General features: G+C 35.8%; 1 protein-coding gene across 7 annotated transcripts in view; it reads right to left on the bottom strand.

Annotated features, from left to right (window-relative positions):
- Positions 1 to 794: 794 nt before the first annotated feature.
- The window catches only part of LOC110099700, a 40527-nt gene continuing 16581 nt past the window's right edge, over positions 795 to 24740 (bottom strand). For 4 of the 7 annotated variants that reach the window (XM_020826928.2, XM_020826929.2, XM_020826931.2 and 1 more), the window contains one exon: positions 795 to 3388. In XM_020826928.2, the coding sequence (XP_020682587.1) occupies positions 1187 to 3115 (1929 nt within the window). In that variant the 5' untranslated portion in view covers positions 3116 to 3388 and the 3' untranslated portion in view covers positions 795 to 1186. Of the gene's footprint in view, positions 3389 to 3654; positions 3687 to 24740 lie in introns of all 7 variants that reach the window. The other 3 variants (XM_020826935.2, XM_028693787.1, XM_028693788.1) reach the window with 1 other exon arrangement.

A 24740-nucleotide genomic window follows, 5' to 3' on the forward strand; every position in this document is an offset into this window, starting at 1 on the left:
TGGAAGACAAATATAATGTTTAGAAATAATTTTGAACACGAGCTAATTTTGAGCAAATAAAAATTCGTATGAGTCAAACAAAGAACACACAACAAGCTTGCTCAAATTCGACCCATTTACACCCCTACCTAAGGGCGATTCACAAATATTTTAATTAAGCAGATTAATATTAGTTTATACATTATTCTATATAAATAAGAAGAAATAATCTCCTAAATCAAATGATAGTCCAATACCTAAACATCATTAGTAATAATTAACTTAGTAGATTATAGGAATATGGAGCATTGAATTTAAGGGATTTAGAGAAAAGGTTTAAGACATTTCAATAATGAAAAGAACATATAAGATTGTAAGAGAAAAGAAGGATGAGATCTTCATAAATAAAGCGGGCGCCGAACACCGTAGTGGCCCAAAGGAGAAATAGAGGAAAAAAATACTATACGATATTCTGATTAGTTATATTTTCAAACTCTAAAATTTTTTAAGATAAATGTAATATAAATTATTTATATATTATACTTATTTGAAAGCAAATCGAAGAGATTTAGGTTTCACTTGGAACGATTTTTTTATTATTTATTAAAAAAACTTTTTAATATAAATGATGGCATCATTTTATAAGATGAACTGATTTCTAACCGTCTATAGAGACAGCTACAGAACAAAAATCATCAAATAGCAGGCGACGAGCAAGAGCTGCAACATCTAAAGCTCAAGAGAAGTTTTGTGGCTAAAAGAAGAAGCTTTCACAATAAAATAACCTAATATTCAGATAGATAGAGGAAACTTATAAATCTGGACTGAGTTCAGAACTACAAGAAAATGCCAAACTTTATCATTGATAATGCAAGAACTGTCTAGCCATTCCCCCTTATTCTCATTACACAATGGGGGTTTGAAATCATACAGATATAATTGAGAATAATAGTGATGAAAAAGACATTTATTACAACAATTTCACCATTAATAAACAGAAGCACGAACATAAAGAGAAAAAAATAACCATAGACATATATAATCTGACCGTCACAATTGGGCTTCATTTGGGATGACTTTTTTGTTGTTTCTTAAAGCAATTTTTTAGTATAAAAGTTTTAATTTATGTACTAAAAAACTGCTTCAAGAAGCAGTAAAAAAACCATCTCAAATGAAGCCTTAATCATTATATAAGGATGTCTTTGCTTCAGATCCACTCATGCAATATTGCATAAGGTGTGCTCAGCTCCGCACTAGCCACCATCTCCTTACTGCTGGAAGGTTTTCCCGTATATGGATAGCTAGATAACATCGCCATTAGGCGTCCTCCATGCACCCTTCCTTCTGGAAGTGTAGAAAGCTTAGGTTGGTGGGAGTTCATAGAGCTAAAACTTACAAAGCCCTCGTCATTGCTCATTGTTCTTGAGGTTTGAACATGTTCAGAATCAGCTTCTTTAATCACCTCTGGTGTTTCTGATATTGGTTGCCGGAGAAGAGGTGGCTGCATTGTGCCACCTCCATGAATGCAACTGTCCTGCACCAATGCACCATGTATACCACAGAGGCCAACTTTTCCCCTCGCAAACCTGTCACAAGGAGGGGCAGAAGCACCATAATCAGAACCTGGCTGACCCCATGCGCATCTCTTGCCACCACCATGTGCCTTGCAGAAATCGGTGCTCCCTTGTGCGCTCTTACCACAGCCCTCAGATTTGCATCGCTTGCCGCCGCCATGTCTCACGCAATAATCAGTACGCCCTCTTGCACTCTTAGTACAGTCAGGGAAAGCACACCTCTTACCACCTCCATGAGCGACGCAGAACTGCGTCCCACCATGCACGCTCTTGGAGCAGAGTCCACCCTGAAATGAGCAACGCTTTCCTCCTCCATGACCCTTGCAGAATGGTGTGCTACCCTCAGCTCCCTTAGTGCATCCTAAAACAGTGCACCTCTTGCCCCCACCATGTGCCTTGCAGAACATGGTACTCCCTTGTGCACCTTTTGTGCAAGATGGAAATTGACAGCGCCTACCACCACCGTGAGAGATGCAAAGACCAGAGAAACCCTCAGCACTCTTTGTGCAGTTCTCCCTTTGGCACCTCTTGCCGCCTCCATGCCGAATGCACAAGCCAGATTTTCCCCTTGCAGCTCGGGTACAGTCTTCATTTTTGCAACGGCGGCCACCTCCATGGGCAATGCAGTAGTCAGTGCGGCCTTCTGCACTCTTGGTGCAGCCAAGGTGTTGGCAGCGACGACCACCACCATGGGCTTTGCAGTAAACAGTCTTACCTTCAGCCCCTTTATGACAGCCAAATTTCTGGCATCTCCTTCCCCCGCCATGGGCTATGCACAATCCAGATGCCCCTCTGGCACCCTTTGTGCATCCTTGGAATAGACAGTTTTTGTTAGAAGTGGTGCGTTGATGAGAATGGGTAGTCCCGGAAGTACAGGCAACTGGACTTTTCAACACTGGTTGTGTGTTTGGTGAGAGATCTGGAACGGTTGCAAGCAGATGGTAACTACAGTTCGGGTCGACAGGAAAACCGCTTGCGCATTCAGAGGTTTTAGAAGAGGGTAACAGGTAACTGTGCAGTTTCAATTCAGATGATGCAGACCCTTCTTCATCAGCTATTTTCACAGAATTGATGAGCGAAGATTCTGATAATCCAGTTGATAGAGACAACTGGAGATCAAATATGGGTTTAATCTCAGTTGCTTTAGGAGCATCTGTTGAACGTTTCTTGAGACTACACGCATTATCATTACCAAGATGAAGTTGAAAATTAAATCCCAGATCAGCAGAAGATTCCTCATCAGTTGATTCCCTCACAGAAGTTATGGTACACGCAGTTGCTGAGCTCCCCTTGCTGATGTCTGAAGAACTTGATGAATGACCTAAACCAAGAGACAATGAAGCATGATCGGGAAATATCTCAGTTCCCTTGTGTTCACCGCGCTTCCTCTTTGCCCCTATGAATTGAGACCATTTTGGATTATAATAAGGGGAGTCCAATCGCAATGTGACATCTGCACCACATTCAGATCCTACTGGATCTTTCCTCTGATTCCAGAAAGAATTTGCAGCATTTGCATTAGGATTCCAATCAAAGCCAAAGCTTGTGAAGCTATGGCTCATCACTTATGGAACTTTTTGTATCAACCAAAATATTGAAAAGAACAGTTAGCCTGACTTCCGGGCAATTGTTAACACGAATCAGTTAAGGCTATTCTAAAACCAATTGGAGACGATGCCACCTCCACTGACAAATCCTGAGGTATCACAACGATCCATTGTGTAGAGAATCCGAAATAGACAATGCAATAAATAGTGATTTTGGAGGTTAGGACAAGAAACTCCAGTCAATAACACTCTTTTGAAATAAACCGTACGTGGAGCATTCAAGAGTTCCTGTTAAATCTCAATGAAATTAGAAAGGAACCATCAAACATAACGAAATCAACATTTATGCTAAAATCTACATGGACAATCTTTTTTCAAAGGACGGAAAAACAGATAAGGATCTTCATATATTAAACAATACATAATATGGAGCCACACTTGAGCATCAACGATAATCATGCAAGTAGATAGCTAACTTGCTCATGAAAGCACGGTGACACATATTTACATGCTAGGGTTTTCCTATCTGAACACATAAGGTTAAAAACAAATACCTGATTGAAACAGTCATTAGAAAAATGCCCATCTGAAAGAAAGAGCGCTTTCAGTAGGTCATCCTCAAACATTACAGTGAATGATGAGATCAACTACATTCTCATTAATAGATAAGAAGCCAGCAGCAATAATATGAGAATCATGAGTTAAATTCACAAAGATGGCTTTTTAGTAATACATGGTAAGGCTGCATATCAACCATCTTAACCCCGTCTCTGAAGGAAGTTTCATTCACTAGTTACAGTCTTTTTACGTGCTTCTAATTTTGAAAAAGTTTAATAAAGCACCTTGAAAAAATTCTTCGCTTTTGTATTGCAAGTAATAAAGTAAGGGTTATTCATTGAACTGATTGTTTAATTACTATTTTGGAGTACGAGCAGAATTTTGACCTTCAACTAACTGAAAAAAGCATGTCAAGTGCGTAACAACTGTGGTGTGCGGAAAAGTTTGATGTAGAAAGCCTTAATCATGCATTTATTGAAAGGCTTTTATGTTTCAAATAGTCTTGAAGGTTATGAGTAGTGGATCTTCTCGAACCTGATACGATGTTCAGCATACAAACAGTGAAAATAACATGTTAACAGGCAAACCTCATAATTTTTCCCCTTGAAAGATGCTTCGACACTCAAGTCAGAAAATGAGTTTCAAAATGAGAAGTAGTTAAAATTAATTCAATAAAAATTAACTTTTATGAAGAATGTGTGAATTAAGGAGAGGATCCTTTACCTGACCTCCCAATAAGCAGTTGAATAGAGGGTATTTTGGTACCTCGATAAAATGTACGTTAGATAAACAAAAAACAAATCATCCTGAGATGATCCACTAGTATATGAGCTAGAACCATCGTCATGTTAGATCCGCATGTGAAAATTATAACAGCATGAATCTTAACATCCTTGGTCAGACAATTAAAACTTATCTTGAGCAATTTTCAAAACATATAAATTGGTCCTCCAATTTATATTCTTTTGTAGAAAGTCTAAAAAGAACAAAGGGTATCTTGGTACTCAAAATACAAGGTGGATAAACAAGTCATGACACCTTCGAGATCCATATTGGACCTAAATACCCCTCAGTTAAGGGTATTTTAGTCCCCTAGACATTTGCAAGAGGATGTACCTTGGTGTATGCTTTTTGCTGATGATATTCTTCTTGTTAATAAGACTAGAGAGGGAGTTGAAGGTATACTTGAATTATGGAGGTCATCTTAGAGTATAAAGGTTTTCGCTTGAGTAGATCTAAAATGGAATATATCGAGTGTAATTTTAGTAGTAATAGACCTAGTGAGGGGATTGTGACTTTGGACGATCAAGTCATTAATAAGAGTATACATTTTAGATATCTTGAATCTATTGTTCAGAGTGATGGCGAAATAGATGGGGATATTATCAGCAGAATTCAAGTTGGATAGTTGAAGTGAAGGAATGCATCGGGCTTGTTGTGTGATAAAAAAGTACCTCTCAAACTTAAGGGAAAATTCTATAAGATGGTGGTGAGGCCTGCAATGCTTTATGGTGCCGAATGTTGGACATTAAAAGAGAAGCATAATACTAAGTTAAGTGTGGCAGAGATGAGGATGCTCAGGTGGATGAGTGGCTTTACCCTTAAAGATAGGATACGAAATGAGCATATATGTGAAAAGGTTGGAGTAGCTCCAGTAGAAGATAAGATTAGAGAGAGTCGCCTTAGATGGTTTGGTCACATAAAACGGCAGCCTTCCGATGACCCGGTTAGGAAAGTAGAGGTATTAGATTTGACTTATGTTAAGAAAGGTAGAGGCAGACCTAAAAAGACTTGGTTAGAAAATATTAGAAATGATCTTTCTTTATTAGATTTAAACGAGAATTTGACTTTTAATAGGACACAATGGAAAAAAAGGATTCATGTAGCCAACCCCACGTAGTGGGATAAAGGCTTGATATTGTTGTTGTTGACAACAATGCTGGAGAATCAGACCATGTCATATTTGAGATCCATGTTAAACTTTCATGCCCCTACTAAAGGCAAATGGAAATATGAAGACCACAAGTCTAAAGATTAATGTTAATTGAGATCTAAATTGGATCATTGGATATATATGATAATGGCTTTGAGAGTATTTAAGATGAACTAATTGGACATTTGCATTTATTAGGAATCTTAAGATTGGTGCCAATTATATGTTCTTCATCAAGACAGATCAAACGGTTAACATGAAAACTAATGTAATTCCAACGGTCAAATTGACCTCATAGTTGTGAATAAAATCAAGAATTAGATTCAGATCTCAAAAACAACAAGAGTGAGATTCAACTCAGACATAATCTAATGTCATGCGACCAAGGTTGCATGTGTAGCAAAAGCTATTGGGCCATGTGTAGTTTGAGCAAATGCACACCTAGTTGCACATATTTTATAAAATGCTCATATCTTATGATAGGTATATATTTTGCATAATGACTTGGCATGGCACTAACCTACACCAATGCCAATTCAAGAATAATGGCATATACTTTTAGTTTGCACCATCAACCTCCAAAGGAGAAAGGCCATTGAAGATATAGCTTCATTATCTACATCTCCCCATGCAACTTTAATGCCCACTCCTCTTTCAACATCATTGCCTGCACCCTCATTGCACAGATTTAATTACTACTCCTCCGTCGACATCGTCACTTACAACTCATTATGTAACTTTAATGATTGCTCCTCAGCCAACATAGTTTTCATTGCCTATTTAGATAGCTTTGCTGATTTCTTTTTGATGGAATATTGAATGGAGGATTTTGTGACTTCAGCATTTTTGGAAATGGGTTCTACTAATCCAGACTACCTAGAAACTTGTATATATGTTTTCTTGTTTGATGTTTATTTAATTATTGTCTTTATGTTTCCATTCCTATATTTGCCTGAATTAGGGGTGTAAGTGAGCCGAGCCGGCTAGAGCTCGACTTGTTTTTGGCTCGCGAGCCGAGCTTATCGAGCTCACGAGTCGAGCTCGAGCTCGAGTTCGAGCTCGTTTAGTAAACGAGCTCGAGTTCGAGCTTGATGAAGCTCGGCTCGTGAGAGTGGCTCGCGAGCGGCTCGATAAGCTCGATATAGTGTCGCGAGTCGAGCTCGAGCTCGACTTTTGAGCTCAACTCGAGCTCGAGTTCGAGCTGGGTTTTTGAGTTGCGAGTCGAGCTCGAACACCCCCTAACTCGAGCTCGACTCAACTCGTTTACACCCCTAGCCTAAATATAAGTTTTATTATTTGATGTCTATCTAATTATTATCTTTATTTTTCCATTCCAATATGTCTTTATTATCATAAAGACCTGATTATATGTTATTTTATTTCCTAGTTTAGGAGAAGAATATTATTCATCTGTCGGGATGTTATACATTGGGATCTAGTATGGTCCTTAACTAGTGGAGTATGGTTATATTTAAACTTAATGCATTTCTCCTCGTTACGATAAGAAGAATACGTTTGAGAGTCGATTCACTGTATGCTGAACAATAAGATATATAAGCCAAATTTCCAAATATCAATTTTCTTCCATGACTAAATTTGGCATGGCAAGAGAGAGATAACGTTTTGGCTTCTTTAGACGTCACCTCCAATCCAAAGGCTGCTGCATCAAACCCTAAGAGAAGAATGGAAGGCTCTCTTCTTTTAATTATTGGAAACAAACTGAATGGACATAACTACCTACAATGGTCTCAATTAGCAAAGATGCTCACTAGCATGTACGGGAAAGATGACTACTCAAATTATTCAACTAAAGAAGGAAGATGCTATTGTTGAATTCAGAGATTTGGAGAATGAAAAGGCTTAGTTTTATTGCGCAAATCTAATCCTATTTATAGATCTATACATAATATCTAATAAAGAAACAAATAAATTACATAATCATGCTTTATTTCCCTAATATAATCCTTCCTATATCAATCATCTAACTATGGAAAGAGATCGGCGTGATCCAGGTGAGTCTCCCACAACCATCCTAGCCGTGGGATCAACTGCTAAGGGACGACTGGGATTTAACACTCCTCTTCAAGCTGGAGAATATAGAGCTATCATTCATACCTTGGTAATCAATCTCATAAAAGCTAAGTTATCAAGGCCCTTAGTAAGAATATCTGCAAGTTAGATACATATAAGACCACTGTCTAATTTTTCCTTACTAAAATGTTCGTCCACTTCTATGATCTTGGTCCTAACATGCTGAATCGGACTGTGAGCTATGCTGATTACTAATTTCTTGTCACAATGTAGCTTCATGGGTCATTTACACTTGATCCTTAGGTCTTATATAATCATCTTGATCCATAGTAGCTCACATATTCTCAAGGCCATAACTCTGTATTCTGCATTTGCACTAGATCTTGCCACCACATTTTGTTTCTTGCCTCTCCATATAACTAGATTTCCTCTAAGGAATATGCAGTATCCTAAGGCAGATCATCTATCAACTGATGATCCTACATAATCTACATCAATATATGCTTCTAGGATTATTCTACAGTCTCTTTTAAAGAGAATCCATTTCCTTAGGTTCCCCATAAAATAGTGAAGTATTCTGTCTACAGCTTGCATATGAGTATGTTTTGGATTTTGCATGAAATGGATAACCATGCTTACATCAAATGTATATCTTATCTGGTGTGGGAAAGGTAGATCAATTTTCCCACAAGTCTTTAGTAAGCTCCCTTATCCACATATGATTCATCTTTAGCTTCTCCCAATTTGAGATTTGGCTCTACTGGTGTTGATGTGGGTTTATAAGCTAGTTTACATATTTCTTTAAGAAGATCATTGATATTTTTTTGTTGTGAAATGAAAATTCCTCTGTAGAGTGGGCCACTTCAGTTCCAAGCAAATATTTTAATCTATCAAGTTATTTGATCTCAAATTCCTTGGTAAGACATTTCCTTAGAATCATATTCTCCTTTTCAACATTCTCAATCAAGAAGATATCATCCACATAAACTAATAATATTGCGGCTTTCCTTGAGTTTGAGTGCTTAAAGAATAATGTATGGTCCATTTGACTTTGTCGATAACCATTAAGAAGTATAACTTTTGAGAATCATCCAAATGAAGCTCTAGGTGACTGCTTGAGCTCATATAGAGCCTTTTTTAACCTACACAACTTGTCACCCTCCGATTTTTTCTTGAATCCTGATGGAATCTCCATAAATATCTCTTCCTCCAAGTAACCATGTAGAAATGCATTTTTGACATCCAACAATTTCAGATGCCAATTATAATTAGCTACTAGTGATAATATGATCCTGACAGTGTTCATCTTGGCCACATGTGCAAAAATTTCCTGGTAGTCGATGTTGTACATCTGAGTGTACTCTTTCGCCACTAGTCTTGTCTTATACCTTTCCAATGTACCATCGGCTTTATATTTCACAAAGAACACACATTTGAAGTTGACTGGTTTTTTTCTATTAGTAAGTAGGTGATCTCCCTAGTGTTATTCTTCTCCAAAGCCTACATTTCATCTTTCATTGCACTTATCCAATTTTTCATTAGATAAGGCCTCAAAAATAAGAATATCATTTAATTTAACAAGAAAATTTGTGTGAAAGTGAGAAGTTATTATAGGATACAAAATTAGTTATGGGATAAAAGGGAGATTTTTTTGGTAAACTTGTATTTACCTCAATTTAATGAGATGGTTTCGATTCTTAGATTTGCTCTGGAGCATAGCTTGAATTTATATGCCAAGAATACACTTTCTCAAACCTCATGTTATCAATAATAGCTTTTTCCTCGATTTTCTTGACTTTGATTTCAGGTTTAGGTGGAGCTAGAAGGTCAAGAGGGGCAAGCTCACTTTTCTCATCTTCCTCAGTTTCAATCTCTCTCTTAATGTGAGATTAGGTAAAATAGAGTTTTTGTTTATCAAAAGTAATGTTAACAGATACATGGTTTTCTTAGTGGAGGAATGATAACACTTATATTTTTTCTGGGTGGATGAATATCCAACAAAGATACAGTTAAGTGCTCTCAGATCTAATTTCCTCTAGTTTTACTATGAATGTGAACATAGACAGTGCACCCAAAGATTATGGGTGTAATATTAATATGGTTTGAAATTCGAGGTAAAAGGAGGATAGAGTATCCATTGGTAGTTTTTTCCCAAAATTTTTTAAGGTAGTCGGTTATGAGATATGTGGCAGTCAGAAGGGCTTCCCCCAGTATCATTTGGGTACATTGTGATAGAATGATAATGCATGGGTGGAGGCTAGAAGATGACCTTTTTTTTTTGCTGCAACCCCATTTTGTTGTGGGTTGTGAATGCAGGAAAATTCATGAATGATACCTTCTTTTTAAAGTAGGAGGATATGGTTTGCTTAAGGTACTCTATAGCATTGTCAAAACAAAATTTTCTTATTTTTACCCTGAATTGGTTTTGGATCATGGTGTGAAAAATGGGAAGAATAGTGCTAACATCATATTTATTTTTGAGAAGAAAGATTCAAGAGACTCGAGTGTAGTCATCAATGAAATATACAAACCATCGAGCCCTAGAGATGTTAGGGATTTTAAAGGGTTAGATATCACTATGAATAAGATAGAAGACGGTATCACATCCATGGGCGGAGGGAGGGGGGGCACGTGCCCCCCCTCCCCCCCCCCATGGATGCCCCCCAAAAAAAAAAATAACTTAGAGAGAGAGAGAGAGAGAGTCAGCTTTCATTTATCACAAGACTTTTCCATTTTTATTCTTCAGCCGTAGAGAGAGAGACTAATGGGGTAAAGTATTGAGAGAGAGAGGAATTACTTTGGAAAGAGATTTTGAAGCTGTGTATGTGGCAGTGTTATTTAATTAATTATTATCTAAAATATTTAATGATTTTATTAAAACTTTTATTCTTAATTAAATATTCATTATCTATTAATAATTATTAAATATTAAATTACCACCCAATTATTGAATTATTTTTACACTCCTAATGATCTAATTAATTCTTGTGAATGATTTTGCTTTTCCTAGCTCTTTTTGCGCAATAAAAATGCTGCGGTCATCGCACAGTCATGACAGCGCACCTAACCAAATATATATTGTGTATTATTAATTCAGCTAAAGCTAAAACTGAAATCCTAAATGGGCTTAAAGTTGATTGTTTTAGTGGTTTAATAGAGCAACCAATTCGCCAACGAGAAAACATGCTATAATTTTTGTAATTCTTCCTTTAAAGTTATTTATTAATCTAGAGAAGCCACCAACATTATTTTTTGGACACATGAAAAGTATCAATTGTTTGTTTTCCCTTTTACTCCTCTCTCGCGACTCACGAGTCACGACCTTGAGTACGGCTTTCATTAGGCCCCCTCCTGAACAAAATTTCTGGCTCCGCCACTGATCACATCTCTCATTTTTATTTTAAAAAAAAACTCGTTTCTATTTGACTAATTCACAGTTTTCACAATGAAAATATTAATTTTCTAATTTATAAAAATGTTTTGGATAAATATTTTAAAAAAATATCAAAAGATGGATGTCCTAATCTAAAATGATGAAGCCAAATAATAGATTATTTATCAAATAGGAATAACATAAAATAGCCACTATTGATACTATTATATTTGTTCAACTCTTCCACTACTATAGTCCATCTCTCTCCTTAGCAAATACAATATTCTTCCCCAATCCCTGTTCCTGAAATAACCAACAAGTAGGGTTAAATAGGACTTGAAAATTATGGTCACTGATAAGGTTTTGTATGGAGATTAAGTTTGTGAATAATTGAGATATGTGGAGCATATTTTTGAGAGGAAAGGAGGAAGAAAAGGATGTCTCCTTGGCCTTCTACTGTGATAAGAGAATCATTAGTAGCGATAATGGTTCAGTCCATCATAGAAAAGCCATTATTGATACTATTAAATTTGTTCAGCTCTTCCAGGTAGTACAATCCATCTCTCTCCTTAGCAAGTCCAATCTTCTTGCACGATCCCTGATTCTGAAATAAGCAACAAGTAGGGTTAAATAGGATTTGACAATTATGGTCACAGATGAATTTTTGTATAAAGATTAAGTTTGTGAATAATTGAGATATATGGAGCATATTTTTAGAGAGAGGGATATAAGAGTACGTCTCCTTTGCCTGCTTTTGTGGTAAGATAACCATTAACAGTGATGATTTTCTTATCACTTGAGCAAGGAATATAGTTGATGAAGTGGGTATTGGAGTGTGTCATGTGATATGTGACTCCCGGGTCAATGATTCATAAACCTTTCAAATAATTTTTAGAGGTAGTTAGTCCAATGAATATACGAAACAAACTTGAAAGTGCAATAGAAGAAGATGCAGGTGATTTTTCAAGGAAGATTATGTTCTAGGGTGGGCTGACTTGTTGCAGTGTTAGCTTGTGATGTGCTATTTTGTCCACTTGTTGCAGTGTTAGCTTGTGGAGTGGGCTTTCCATGTGTCTTCCAGCATGTCTCTTTTGTATGTCTTGATTTTTGTAATAGCTGCACCAAAGATTCTTTGTCTTGTGGGGTGGGCTTTCCATGTGTCTTCCAACATCCTGAACTTCTAAGAAGATTTATCCGGCGGCATCTCATATGTCTTATGCAGTAGATAATAACATGAAAATATCACTAATTTCTGGAGTCATGAAATTCCACAACCATGACATGATCATGGAGTCTGCTTCATACCATGCCCAAAAATTAGGATCTTCTTTTGGCCCTACTCTAAGAAAATTATTAATCTTTCCTTTCCCCTTCAAGTAGATCTTTACAAATTGAAACCACTTCAAGTAATTCTTCTCATTAAGCGATAGAAATGTTGCATATTTTGGAGATCTCACATTCCTTAGTACACCATCGAACTTTCAATTTAGTCAACACTCTGAGAGGAATTAATTTCAGACATTACAATGTCAAAGGATAGCAATGAAAGCTATATGCAAGATTCTGGCAACGACAATGTAGGCCAATGCTTGTTGAGTAAATCAGGAACTATATAATCATGCTTTATTGCCATAAATCAGCCATCTAACTATAGAAGAGATCGATGTGATCCAGGTGAGCCTCCCACGAATCCCTATCCTAGCCGTGGGATCAACTACTAAGGGACAGCTGGGAATGACTGGGATTTAAAAACTAGATTTAAGACTTAGAAAATAGAAAATAACATGTTGATATTGCAATCACCCCACTCCCGTTCAAATCTAAAATTAAGAGATAACTTCCCATTTTCTAAAATTGCCAAGGAAATTCAAGTCCCTGCCAAGAGACCAATACAAACAGCAAAAATACAACAAAATTATTTAAGATAGAAACTATTCTTCACGACCTAGGACAAAGTGATCTTCCTCCCACTCACTATTTGAACACCCTCACTCAACATGAGCAACACCTTGACATGTTCAAAGAAAATGAGTGGTCATGCCTAAAGAATGAAATTAAATAACATAAATCATATAAAAGAAATGAATCTTCAAATTCCTCTCGGGCATGAAAAAGAATCTTGAAGAAGTGAAGGGCCGCATTCTAGGAACAAGCTTCTTTGCAACTTCTAGTCTGCATTTTGAAGTTCAATGATTCTAGCTCCAAAAAATCATGCCTAGCAGTTCAACGAAGTTGGCGTTTCATGTTAAATTTTTATTAGATTGCATATAAAATACTACCGAGAGATTTCAATCTCATTTTACAGGAACTTTATCATCTGATTCTAGTTTTCCAAGTAAAACTCTTAGGTTAATTACTCCTCCCAGTGACGAGGGAGAATTTTCAATTAAGGTTGGTCGTCAAATTGATGCCAAGTATTTTGCGTATAATTGCAGGGATTTTAGCTTCTAAAATTGAGAGAAATTTGCAACATTTTGTTTAAAGTTGGTGGTGGCAAAATGATGATAAAAATATCAATATCCAATATTTTCTTCATCCAAGTTCGTCATGGACCCTAGTCTACTTATTCAACAGAGATAACCAACCTAGTTGGACTAAAGGATATTGTTGATAGTCATATGTTGCATCGTGAAGGAGATCTTGCATATATGGGATGAATATCTATCGAAAGGTATAATTTTAAGTTAATCTTAACTAATTCGTGGCCTGTCAAATGCACCCTATGAAGCACAACTCAAGGAAGGCAAAGCAATTGGGGAACATCCAGGCTATGACCCTGGCCATAATAAAATGGTGTCATTTTGCAATGTAACTACCCCTGTTCATAATTATTATTCAATTGTGTCATTTAACAACAAAAGCACCTAGTTAGAAGATATGAGCCACGTATTTACTAGAATGATATCTTTTGAGAGTAATCATAGTGACACGATGTATTGGCCTTTTGCAAGCTCAAGTTAAATATATCACCCTTGACACTATTATGGAGAGAAGATGGATTTTTTCTTTAAGATTTGAATGACAAATTCTACTATAATTTTTTTTTGTGTATATATATATATATATATATTGAATTTTTTGTATTTTATAGAGATTTGAGCCTAAGATTATTTATGCTGAGATTTGGGGACAATTTGAAAATAGAATCCTCGAAGGTTAATATTCACCATTAATACGGCCATTATTGAGTTTCAATTCTTATCAACTCCAATCTTCGGATATAGAGAATTGAACTTAAAATGTGGGATTTATTACCATGCCCTATAGACATGTTGGCCTACTTAAGAGCATGCATGCAATATAATGAGTTTGAATTTAAAAGAGATTTTGCACATTTTTTAAATGATTACACATCTTTCTCTTGGAGCATGGGAGATTTTGATTTTTAGCCCATGTAGCATTCTAATTTTAGATTTGAACATTAGCTCATTTATCATAGCACAAGCGATCATGTAATTCCAAATGTCAAAATAAAATAACAAATAAATAATAGGGTGAAACTCTTAGGACCTAACACAAACTAGATGCTAAATATAACACCAACCTAAAACATTCTATAATAGATTATTCTTTTCTGTATTTATTCTATGATGTTTACTTTGGTGACATTTGATATACATTGTTTTGTTATTTATTTTATCAGACTATTTTCTTTAAACAAATGCAAAGAACCAATATTTGCTTGCTTTCCCAGACTTTCTTATTTATAGGCACAAGACAAGCTTGAATTTTATTTTCATGAAATATTAATAGAAACTAATTTTCTATCAAAAAAAAAATAATAAAACCAATAAAAACAAAACTTAGGAATTCAAACAATAGAAGACCCCTAAGGAAACACATAAAATTTTACACTAGTTATAAGTATTGCTTACACTTCATAGTCAGATTGCTTGGCTTCAGTTGCTAAATTGTAATTCTCAATTTCTAAATAAAGTAGCCTAAAATTTTCATGCATTACATAGAAACCTTGACATCATGATAAGTGATTAGATAAGTTTATACAGTAGCTCATTTCAAGAAAAATAGTAAGTTCAATAGAGTCGAGCCTTCTTAAATACTTCATGGGGTTATAAGTTGTGAGTCCCTTGTATTTTGTTAAAATTAATTCTGAATTATTACTTGTGCAGTCTTCTCGTCTTAGTTTTAGAATCTGAAGCTGAAAGTTTCTCATTTGATGCATCATAGGTCCTCATCTCTTTAGCCTTTTCTCAATAATGTTTTGATGAAATATAAGCCCTAACTTTCTAATAAAATGAATAACTTAAACTTTAAAATCAAATCTTCAAAAATTTAGAGCCTAATGCAGGTTATTTTATAATACTTCTGAGCTTCTCAAAATCCAATACTACCCACTCTTCTTCCTTTTTTACTTCTTAGGAAAAAACTGTTCCTAATTTAAACCAATCACTTTTGAAATTCCAAAAGTACTTTCTTTCCTCAAAACTTTGAAATTATAAAAACAATTCCACTGCTTTAATAGATACTATTCTGAGGTGATCAATTCTTTTAAGATATAATTAAGAGTAACAGATTGCCTTCATAAGGAACCTATACCACAGAATAAAATAAATCAAATCTTATCCACCTTAGATAGGAGAAAATATCTAGGAAGATAGATAATATTTGAAAGCCCTATTTTTATTTTAAAATCAATTGTAGAATATTATTTGTCTTTGGAGATAATATATTATTCTCTATGTAATATTCGATTACATTCAAACATGTAATTTATTTTCCCCACACCCATCAAGGACTATGAAGTAACCAAGGTAACCTCTACTCACTCCCAAGAATCACCACTCTATTATTTCATCAAACAACCAATATAGAGTAGTCCCAAAGGTGATCTCTTTAAAGTCCCAGGAGAGGTTTTAGTTGTCAAGGCATTAGCCTAAGTCACTATCATTAAGTTGAACCCTTCATCCAATCTTGCGCAAGGTTGTATTGCATTAGCTTCAATCATAACCCTAAGCAAACTCTTTTATTCAAAATGTTGATTGAATTCCTACTCAATAAGGCATTAGTCCATGTCCAGATTCTAAAAGAACTTCTTCATCTAGACACAAGTAAGGTGGTGGTCGTAGAGGCAAAAGCCCAACACAATTGCAAGTGGTATTTTTTTTTAAGACTCCGCTAAGGTTGTTGTCATTAAGACATAAACTCAAGTCACGACCCAAAGCAGACTCATTCATCAAGTTTTAAAGTGATTTTGTGGTCATCAAGACAAAAGAATGAAATACAACTATAATTAGACTTCTTTATTCATTCCTCATTAATGTTGTGGTTATTGAGGCAAAAATCTAGATTGGACTCCAACATACCCCTTCATTCACTCCCAGAAGAGTTTGTTGTTACCATGACATAAGCCCATGCCACAACCCCAATCAAGCCCCTTCATGCAACCTTAAACAAGATTATGGCCGCTCAGACTAAAGCTAGATCACTACCCCAAGCAAACTCCATTCAAATCATCGTGGTCATTGAGGCAAAAGTCCAAGCTACAAACCTAAACAAACTCCTAGGTTCAAGAGTGGTTATGATGATCGAGGCCCAAAAACATAAACCATACCCTCAAAAGACTCTTTAAAAATCCCTGAGGCATAAGCCTAGACCACAAACCAAAAAATATTCCATTCAATCCCAAATAAGTTCATGGTTAATAAACCATGTCATGACCCCACGTGGACCTCATCACTCTATGATAACTAAGATATGCTTGTTCAGCAATTTTTTTTAAAATGTGGTATTATCAACTTCTTCATTCACCTTTAAGGAAGGCCATATCCACCAAAGTTTAACTAAGACCACAACCCCAAAATAGGTCTCCATTATGCAACATAGAAAGTCCCCTTAAATAATTGAATCCTTAACGAGATTTCAATATATGCACCTCAAGTCCTAAATGACCTTGGATGCAGAAGTTTCTTCCTACATCAATCCTCCCTTGGTCCTTAAAAGAGAAGGAATCTAATAGAATGTCTACAGCTACATCATGGGGGAAAAAAACTTGTAAGATTTCAGGTTGAGGTCGCTTATACACTAAACTACCACTCATGCAGTAAATTATACAAAAGTGTAGCTCAACCAAGGACATCACTTAAAAGGCTTCCTTCACAAATATAGTCCTACAAGGCTCCAAGGTTGACGTATCAAACTCCAAGCATAAGAGATTACTCAACTCTATAAATATAAAGGAATAAGGGATTCTACCATGTCAAATAGAATTAACTAAGATGGGTCATCCTAAATTATATACTATGTCTAAAATATAATCACTGTAAATAAAATGCTAGTAAACCAACCTAAAGATTTGTCTTCAAGAACACCCTTCACCGCTCAAAAGTCAACAAAGCTTGAAGATAACAACAACAACATTAAGCATTTATCCCACTACATAGGGTCGGCTACATGAATCCTTTGTCTCCATTGTCTCCTATTAAGAGTCAAATTCTCATTTAAATCTAAGAAAATGTCATTTCTAACACTTTCTAGCCAACTCTTTTTAGGTCTATGTTAGACCGGTCTAGCCGGTCCAGACGGGACCGGCTTACGGAATTTTTCCGCCTGGGCGGAGGCCGCGCAAGCCGCTAGCCTTGTGGGAGCCGAATAGGAAGGTTTTTTTGGAGAAATTAAGAGGGGAATTTGAATGTAGGGATAGTTTAGAGAATTCCTTTTGAATTGTATGCATTAAATAGTTGATTTTCCTAGGGTTTGGGTATCATGAATGTTGGCTGAAAGTTGAGATCTCTTGGATTTCTTTTGGGCTCTAGCGGCGTCTAGAGATTGGGAGAGAACGATCCTCCTCTCGAATAGGGGATCAATTGTATCTTGTTATTTTATTTCATCTTCTAGTGGAATACAAATCCTTCGTTGAGTTTTCTCTCAGTTTTCTCTTGATTTTGCTGTTTTTCCTGCTGTGAACAGCAAATCTGGGCTATTTACTGCTGTGGACAGCAGTAATTTTGCTGTTTGACTCTCGATTTGGGTTGGGTTACTTGCGAACTCAAGTATTTCCTATCAAATTGGTATCAGAGCAAGTCTTGGGACCGGTGAAGGGCTGTTTTCGGCAAATTCCAGCCGCAGTTTTTGATCCGGAAAAGGAGGAAGTTGCTGTTTTTTTACTCCAAAATCCAGATTTTGTGAATCTACAAACTCCGGATTGTAATGGCGGCTGAGAAAGTTGATGGTTTGGAGGAGAGACTCGAAGGAGAGATGAATCACATCAAAAAAACCGTGGAGGAAAGAATTTCTTCCATGGAGGGGCAGGTGGCTGATCTCAGGGATATGATGAAAAGAATGTTGGAGCTTCAAGCACAAACAGCGGCGTCCGAAGCGAAGGACCCAGAAGCGAAGAACACCAATTCTGAAATCCGTAAGGAGGAAGAAGAGGTGGAAATCGTGGAAGGGGGGAGAAGAAGACCCTATGCGGAGCCTTTCCATAGGGAGGAAAGAGGAGATCGACATAGAGAAAGGCATGAGTATGGAGGGATGGAGCAAAGGGGTGCTGATTGGGAGCGCCGGGAGGGACATTATGGTCGCCGAGGTGCTGAGTTTGAAGGAAGAACAGGGGAATTTGAAGGGTGTTTGGGTTATGGCAGGGCAAGAGATGACTGGGAGACGTGGGGTGGGCCGAGCACTTGGGAGAGGGGAAGCTATGGAGGAATAAGGGGGAATGGTGGAGATCGGAAGTTGAAGATGACTATCTTTGAGGGGGAGGATGCGTATGGGTGGATCTATAAGATGGAGAGGTACTTTGCCGTTAATGGGATAACAGGGGAGGAGAAACTAACAGCAACAGGTCTATGTTTGGAGGGGAAGGCACTGTCATGGTACCATTGGAGAGACCATATGAGACCTATCAGGAACTGGAGGGAATTCAAGGACTGCATAATAGATTGTTTCCAAACTGACCAGAGAGGAAATTTCTATGAGCAGTTCTTTGCTCTGGCACAGGAGGGATCAGTAGCAGACTACCGGGAGCAGTTTGAGCACCTAGCCAGTAGGATGGAGCGACTCTCAGATACAGTGTTGGAGGGGAATTTCATGAAAGGGTTGAAGGCGGAGATCCGAGCAGCAGTGAAGGTGTTGATGCCCCGTGAGTTGGGGGAGGCCATGAAGTTGACACAACTGGTGGAAAATCCTAAGAATCTGGAGAAGGGAGCCAGGAGCAATAGCTCAAGAGGCTCTTATAAGACTACGACCACTCTTCTAGAACCCAAGGGCCTGCCTCGGGCAATATTAATGAGACCACCAGGGAGAAGCCGGTAGGAGGGGGGAGTGGGGAAAATTTCAAGAGGCTGACAGAGAAGGAGATGCAGGAGAAGAGGGCAAAGGGGTTGTGTTTCAGGTGCGAAGATAAGTATACGCCTGGACATTGGTGCAAAGACCGAACTCTTCAGGTTCTCAACGTCTGTGATGACGAGGAAACTGAGGAGGGAGGTGAGGGGGAGTTAGAGGAAGAGATGGAGGAGAAGTTACATTTGGATCTCGCCGAGGTTTCCCTAAATTCAGTAGTAGGATTGACTTCGAATCATACGATGAAGGTGAACGAGGAAATAGCAGGCTTGGAGGTGGTTGTTTTGATTGACAGTGGGGCTACCCAAAATTGCATTTCCACTCATGTTGTCAACCAACTAGGAGTGGAATTGGTGGACACCGGTTGTTATGGGGTGATGATGGGTACAGGGAAGGGGGAGAGAGGCTAGGGGATCTGTAGAGGAGTGGTGTTGACCATCCAAGGGATTTAGGTAAGGGAGGATTTTCTCCCACTAGAGTTAGGAAGTACTGATGTCATCTTGGGAATGAAATGGTTGCAAACCTTGGGGGAAACCAAGGACAATTAGGGAGCACTCACGATTGAATTAATGGTGGATGGGAGAAAGGTGGTTATAAGGGGCGATGCAGGACTATCCAAAGCCATGGTATCACTTAAGACCATGGTTAGGAGCCTACAAGAGGTGGGGGAAGCTTATCGGGTGAGACTACACAAGCTGGATGTGATCAGGATGGAGGAGGGTGGGGATGCTTCTCTTTCAGGGCAACCCCTACTTCAGCAATTTGGTAAGGATTTTCAGCCACCTCAAGGATGGCCACCTCCACTAGCACACGAGCATATCTCTACCTTGAGGACAAGGTGGATCTTTGGGAGGGGAGTATTGTTAGACCAATCCACTAAACTGGTCTAGCCGGTCCAGGAGGGACCGGCTTACGGGCAAACAGCGAAATTTTTCTGCCTGGGCGGAGGCCGCATGAGCCGCTAGCCTTGCAGGAGCCGAATAGGAAGGTTTTTTTTTGGAAATTAAGAGGGGAATTTAAATGTAGGGATTGTTTAGGGAATTCCTTTTGAATTGTACGCATTAAATAGTTGATTTTCCTAGGGTTTGGGTATCTTGAATTTTGGCTGAAATTTGAGATCTCTTGGATTTCTTTTGGGCTCTAGTGGCGTCTAGAGCTTGGGAGAGAACGATCCTCCTCTAGAATAGAGGATCAATTGTATCTTGCTTTTTTATTTCATTTTCTAGTGGTATACAAGTCCTTTGTTGAGTTTTCTCTCAGTTTTCTCTTGATTTTGCTGTTTTTCCTGCTGTGAACAGCAAATCTGGGCTATTTTACTGCTATGGACAGCAGTAATTTTGCTGTTTGACTCTTGATTTGGATTGGGTTACTTGCGAACTCAATTATTTCCTATCCTTCTACCTATACCTTTCTTAACATAGGCTATATCTACTACATCTACTCTGGTAATCAGGTCATCGAAAGGTTAATGCTTTATGTGACAAAATCATCTAAGGCAACTCTCTCTTATCTTATCCTCCATTAGAGCTACTCCAACCTTTTCATATTTATACTCATTTTGCATTGTCTCTAAGTGAAAAACCATTCATCCATAGAAGCATCCACATCTCTGTAACAGTTAACTTTATTTTATGCTTCTCTTTTAATGGCCAACATTCTATGCCATAAAACAATGTAGGTTTCACAACCATCTTATAAAATTTTTCCTTAAGTTTATGGGGTACTTTTCTATTGCATACAGGCCAATGCATTCCTCCACTTCAACCATCCAGCTTGAATTATACTAAGCTTGAAGATGAATAAGTGCAAAATTAATTCAACAAAATTTTCCTTTTTGTAATGAAAAGTCAACTGATAAGAAGATCCTCTACCAAAACCCCTCATAGAGATTTATTGGCATTTTGATGGAGGGTATTTTGTTATCTTATAAAAAATGTATGGTGGATAAATCAGTCACATCAAAAATGTCTGGTGCCCTTCAATTGAGGTATTTTAGTTCTCAAGCCAATTGAATATTGGAAAACCAAGCCATATCATATTTTATTAGTGTTGAAATGGTAGTTTCATAACATAGTCTTTGTATCTTCAATCTTGAGTTTGTCGATTTTCTCCCTTTTTTTTTCTTTTTCAACCTCTACGCCTAATTTATTTTCAACACTAAACAATGAGATGAGAGAATAAAAAATTTCATTACCGATTTTAAGATTTGAAATAAGTGAGAAATCATCCTATATAAGTAGATAATGAAAATAACTAATAGCTAAAGAATACAGCTCATTCAGTTCAATCTCATCACAAGAAGATAAAGCACCATTCAAATTATAAGCCATAATATTGAATTATTATACTACAAAAATCTTACCATGCACTTTTCCATGAATCAAAATTTAATTTATCAAAAATTGGTGATAAATCACAATAATAACCAAAATCCAAAATGTGTTTTACAAGGATCTTTTACTGATTTTTTTTTGGAAGCAAAAATAAGGGTGAGGCTCTAATGCAAAAGAGATTGAATGCTCTATGATGAGTTTCATCAATATTCCTTGGTTCAAAGAGTCATGCTTATGTTTTAACTTCAGGGTAGAGAGCATTCACAAACTAGATACTACTAACATGTTTCTTCTAACAAATTATTCATAGAATTTAATTCTTCAAATAGATTTAATCATTCATTAATAGTTTGGTTATCTTGGATCAAAGTTATCAATTGTTTAATTATTCTAAACTTGTATAATCAGGTGAGTATATTTCTCTCAGCCTAGCATTCATGAGGCAAATTTTCTACAAAGAGAATCTGCAAAATTATATACATCACACTAAACTCCAAGCTACAATCTCTTAGCAACAATAATCAATTTAATCTTGGTACATTTAAAGTAATCTTTATCACACAATCAATATTAATCAAAGAGGCTCTCAAGTTCATATGCCTAATTAAGAAAAAATTTCGGATCATATCTACCATTAAAAATAAAAGCATCAACCTTAGCTTTTTCATCGCTTCAAGTGATGTTGCTTATAGTGACCACATAACCTCTTTAATGACACCCATAGTGTTGCTCAACATGATCATCACTAAACTATATATTATTTTCTATTAAAATAGAAGCATAAATAATTAGTCATTTTTATACTTTTATACATTTATATGGCAAAAACATTACATTAAGATTTTATAATAAAATTTTAAATGATAAATAAGAAGTTTTTTTAATTATTTTAAGATAATATAATATAATTTGAAAGAGTTTTTTCTGCTATAAATATAAAAAAAAAATTGATTATGAAATAAAATTGGTGATAAATGAAGTGATATTTTAGTTAATTGTATTGAGAAAAAATATTGAATTGTATTGATAATGAATTAATCATTCAACTCTTTTAGAATATGTAGAACATATATTATATATATTTTTTCATCTTATATTTTATCCTTTTAAAATAACAAATTCATACACAAATAAATAAATAAAACTACTAATGTTAATCCCAAGCTTCGATGAAAAAATTAAAGGAATATTTTAAAAAGTTAGTTTGTGCCAACACAAGAAAATTTTCTGGCTCACCACTGACTCTAAGGTTACCATGTTCTCTCTAATAGCTAATATCTTCAAGATATATGGGATCAATATGGTCTCTTGGGTTCCTAGTCCATGCCAATGGGTAAGAGTTAGGGGTGTAAATGAGTCAAGTCAAGCTCGAGTCACCCCTGGCTTGAGCTTGAGCTTGATTAATTAATCGAGTTCGAGCTCGAGCTCGAGTTTTATTCTACGAGTACGAGTCAGCTCACAAACCAGCTTGTTTATTATGAAAGAGAGAAAATGATTATGATTTAACTATTATAATAAAATAGTAAAAAGAATGAGAAGTTATAAGAACAGTAATAAAGAATTACTTAATATAAGAAACTGAGATATAATTTTTGAATATTTTTAACAACTTTGTTTTCTAAAATTCTTAATTTTAATATATTTTATATTAATATTTTTTAAATGAGCCAACTCACGAGCTTACGAGTCAAGTCGAGGCTAGCTTAAGTTTGGTTGGTTAGCTCATCGAGCTCGCCTTACGAGCTATTTATCAAGACGAGCTCGAGCTAACTCATGAGTCAGCTTGACTCACTTACACCATAGTCAGAGTCATTGTCACTAGTATGGTAGTAACTCAATTGTTGCTTTCACTTTTGATTCTATTTTATTCTCTACTTTCACGTGCATCAACAAAATATTTATACAAGCAAATGTTAATACCACTATATGCGACCTAGACATGCAAAAATATAACAAATAATAGAAAATTAATGCAAAATGGAATATCAAAATTATTAAAATTTTGAGTTGGTTTTCACTTTAAGAGTGGAATCAAACTATATAATAAAAAATACGAACATGAGTTAGATTGACTTTTGTAAAATTTACCTTTAGTAAATCATCTTGTTAAATACTACATACAAATTACCAAACAAGATGGTGCAGTAAGCAAAAGACCTACTCATAGATTGGCAGAATCAATTTGATTATACATGAAGCTAAATTATTATTTTATTTAATAATATTTAATCTAACTCATGTTATACAATATAATCTATGAGTTGGTTTTCAAATTGGTTTGTGCAAGAATTTTTAATAAGCATAAATCTCTATAGCATATATTTGCCTAAAAAGCACCAACCAAACATTCTCAAATGACCCCACCGCTTCATATGAGTTCCTAACATATACAAACCCAAAAAGATATATAACAATATTAATAGAAAATACTCAAAGTAATGTGTGCCTAAATAATTAAATTAAAGTTATCAAATTTAAAACACATACACTGGATATTTTAAACAAATTTTTTAATTAATTTTTCATAATATGAATAATATTTATTATTTTATATAATAATATTTAATTTTTATCTATACAATTTTTGTATTTATTTTATTATGAATTGTAAAACTAATTATTTATTCATTTATAAATAATAAATGTTCTATATACTATATAGATCCAAATTCATAATAAGAATTTAATATAGAATCTATAAGTATAAATTATATCTAAATATATAATATAAATTAATAATAGATTATATTAAATTTATAAATTCATATGTGAATTAAACTAATATTAAATATGATCAAATTTAAAATTGAAGATATTTAAAATTAAAATTATAAAAGATATTATTTGTGCAAGAATTATATTTATTTTTTAGTCACAATTTATATTTGCATATAATTATTATATCATTCTTATGTCATTTAGATATTATTTAAATAATTTTAATATTTATTATTTCATCTTATTCAACCATGATTGAACCATCGGACATAAACCTCCACTCCTGGTTCTATATACGATCCGATTTTCACAACCTTGTAAATTATGGAGCGGGTTTCTAATGGTCTTATAAATAATAATGAAGTGAACAAGAAAAGAAAAAAAGGATTTTAAGTT

Source organism: Dendrobium catenatum, unplaced genomic scaffold, assembly GCF_001605985.2.
Source record: "Dendrobium catenatum unplaced genomic scaffold, ASM160598v2 fragScaff_scaffold_365, whole genome shotgun sequence".
Classification (NCBI taxonomy): domain Eukaryota; kingdom Viridiplantae; phylum Streptophyta; class Magnoliopsida; order Asparagales; family Orchidaceae; genus Dendrobium; species Dendrobium catenatum.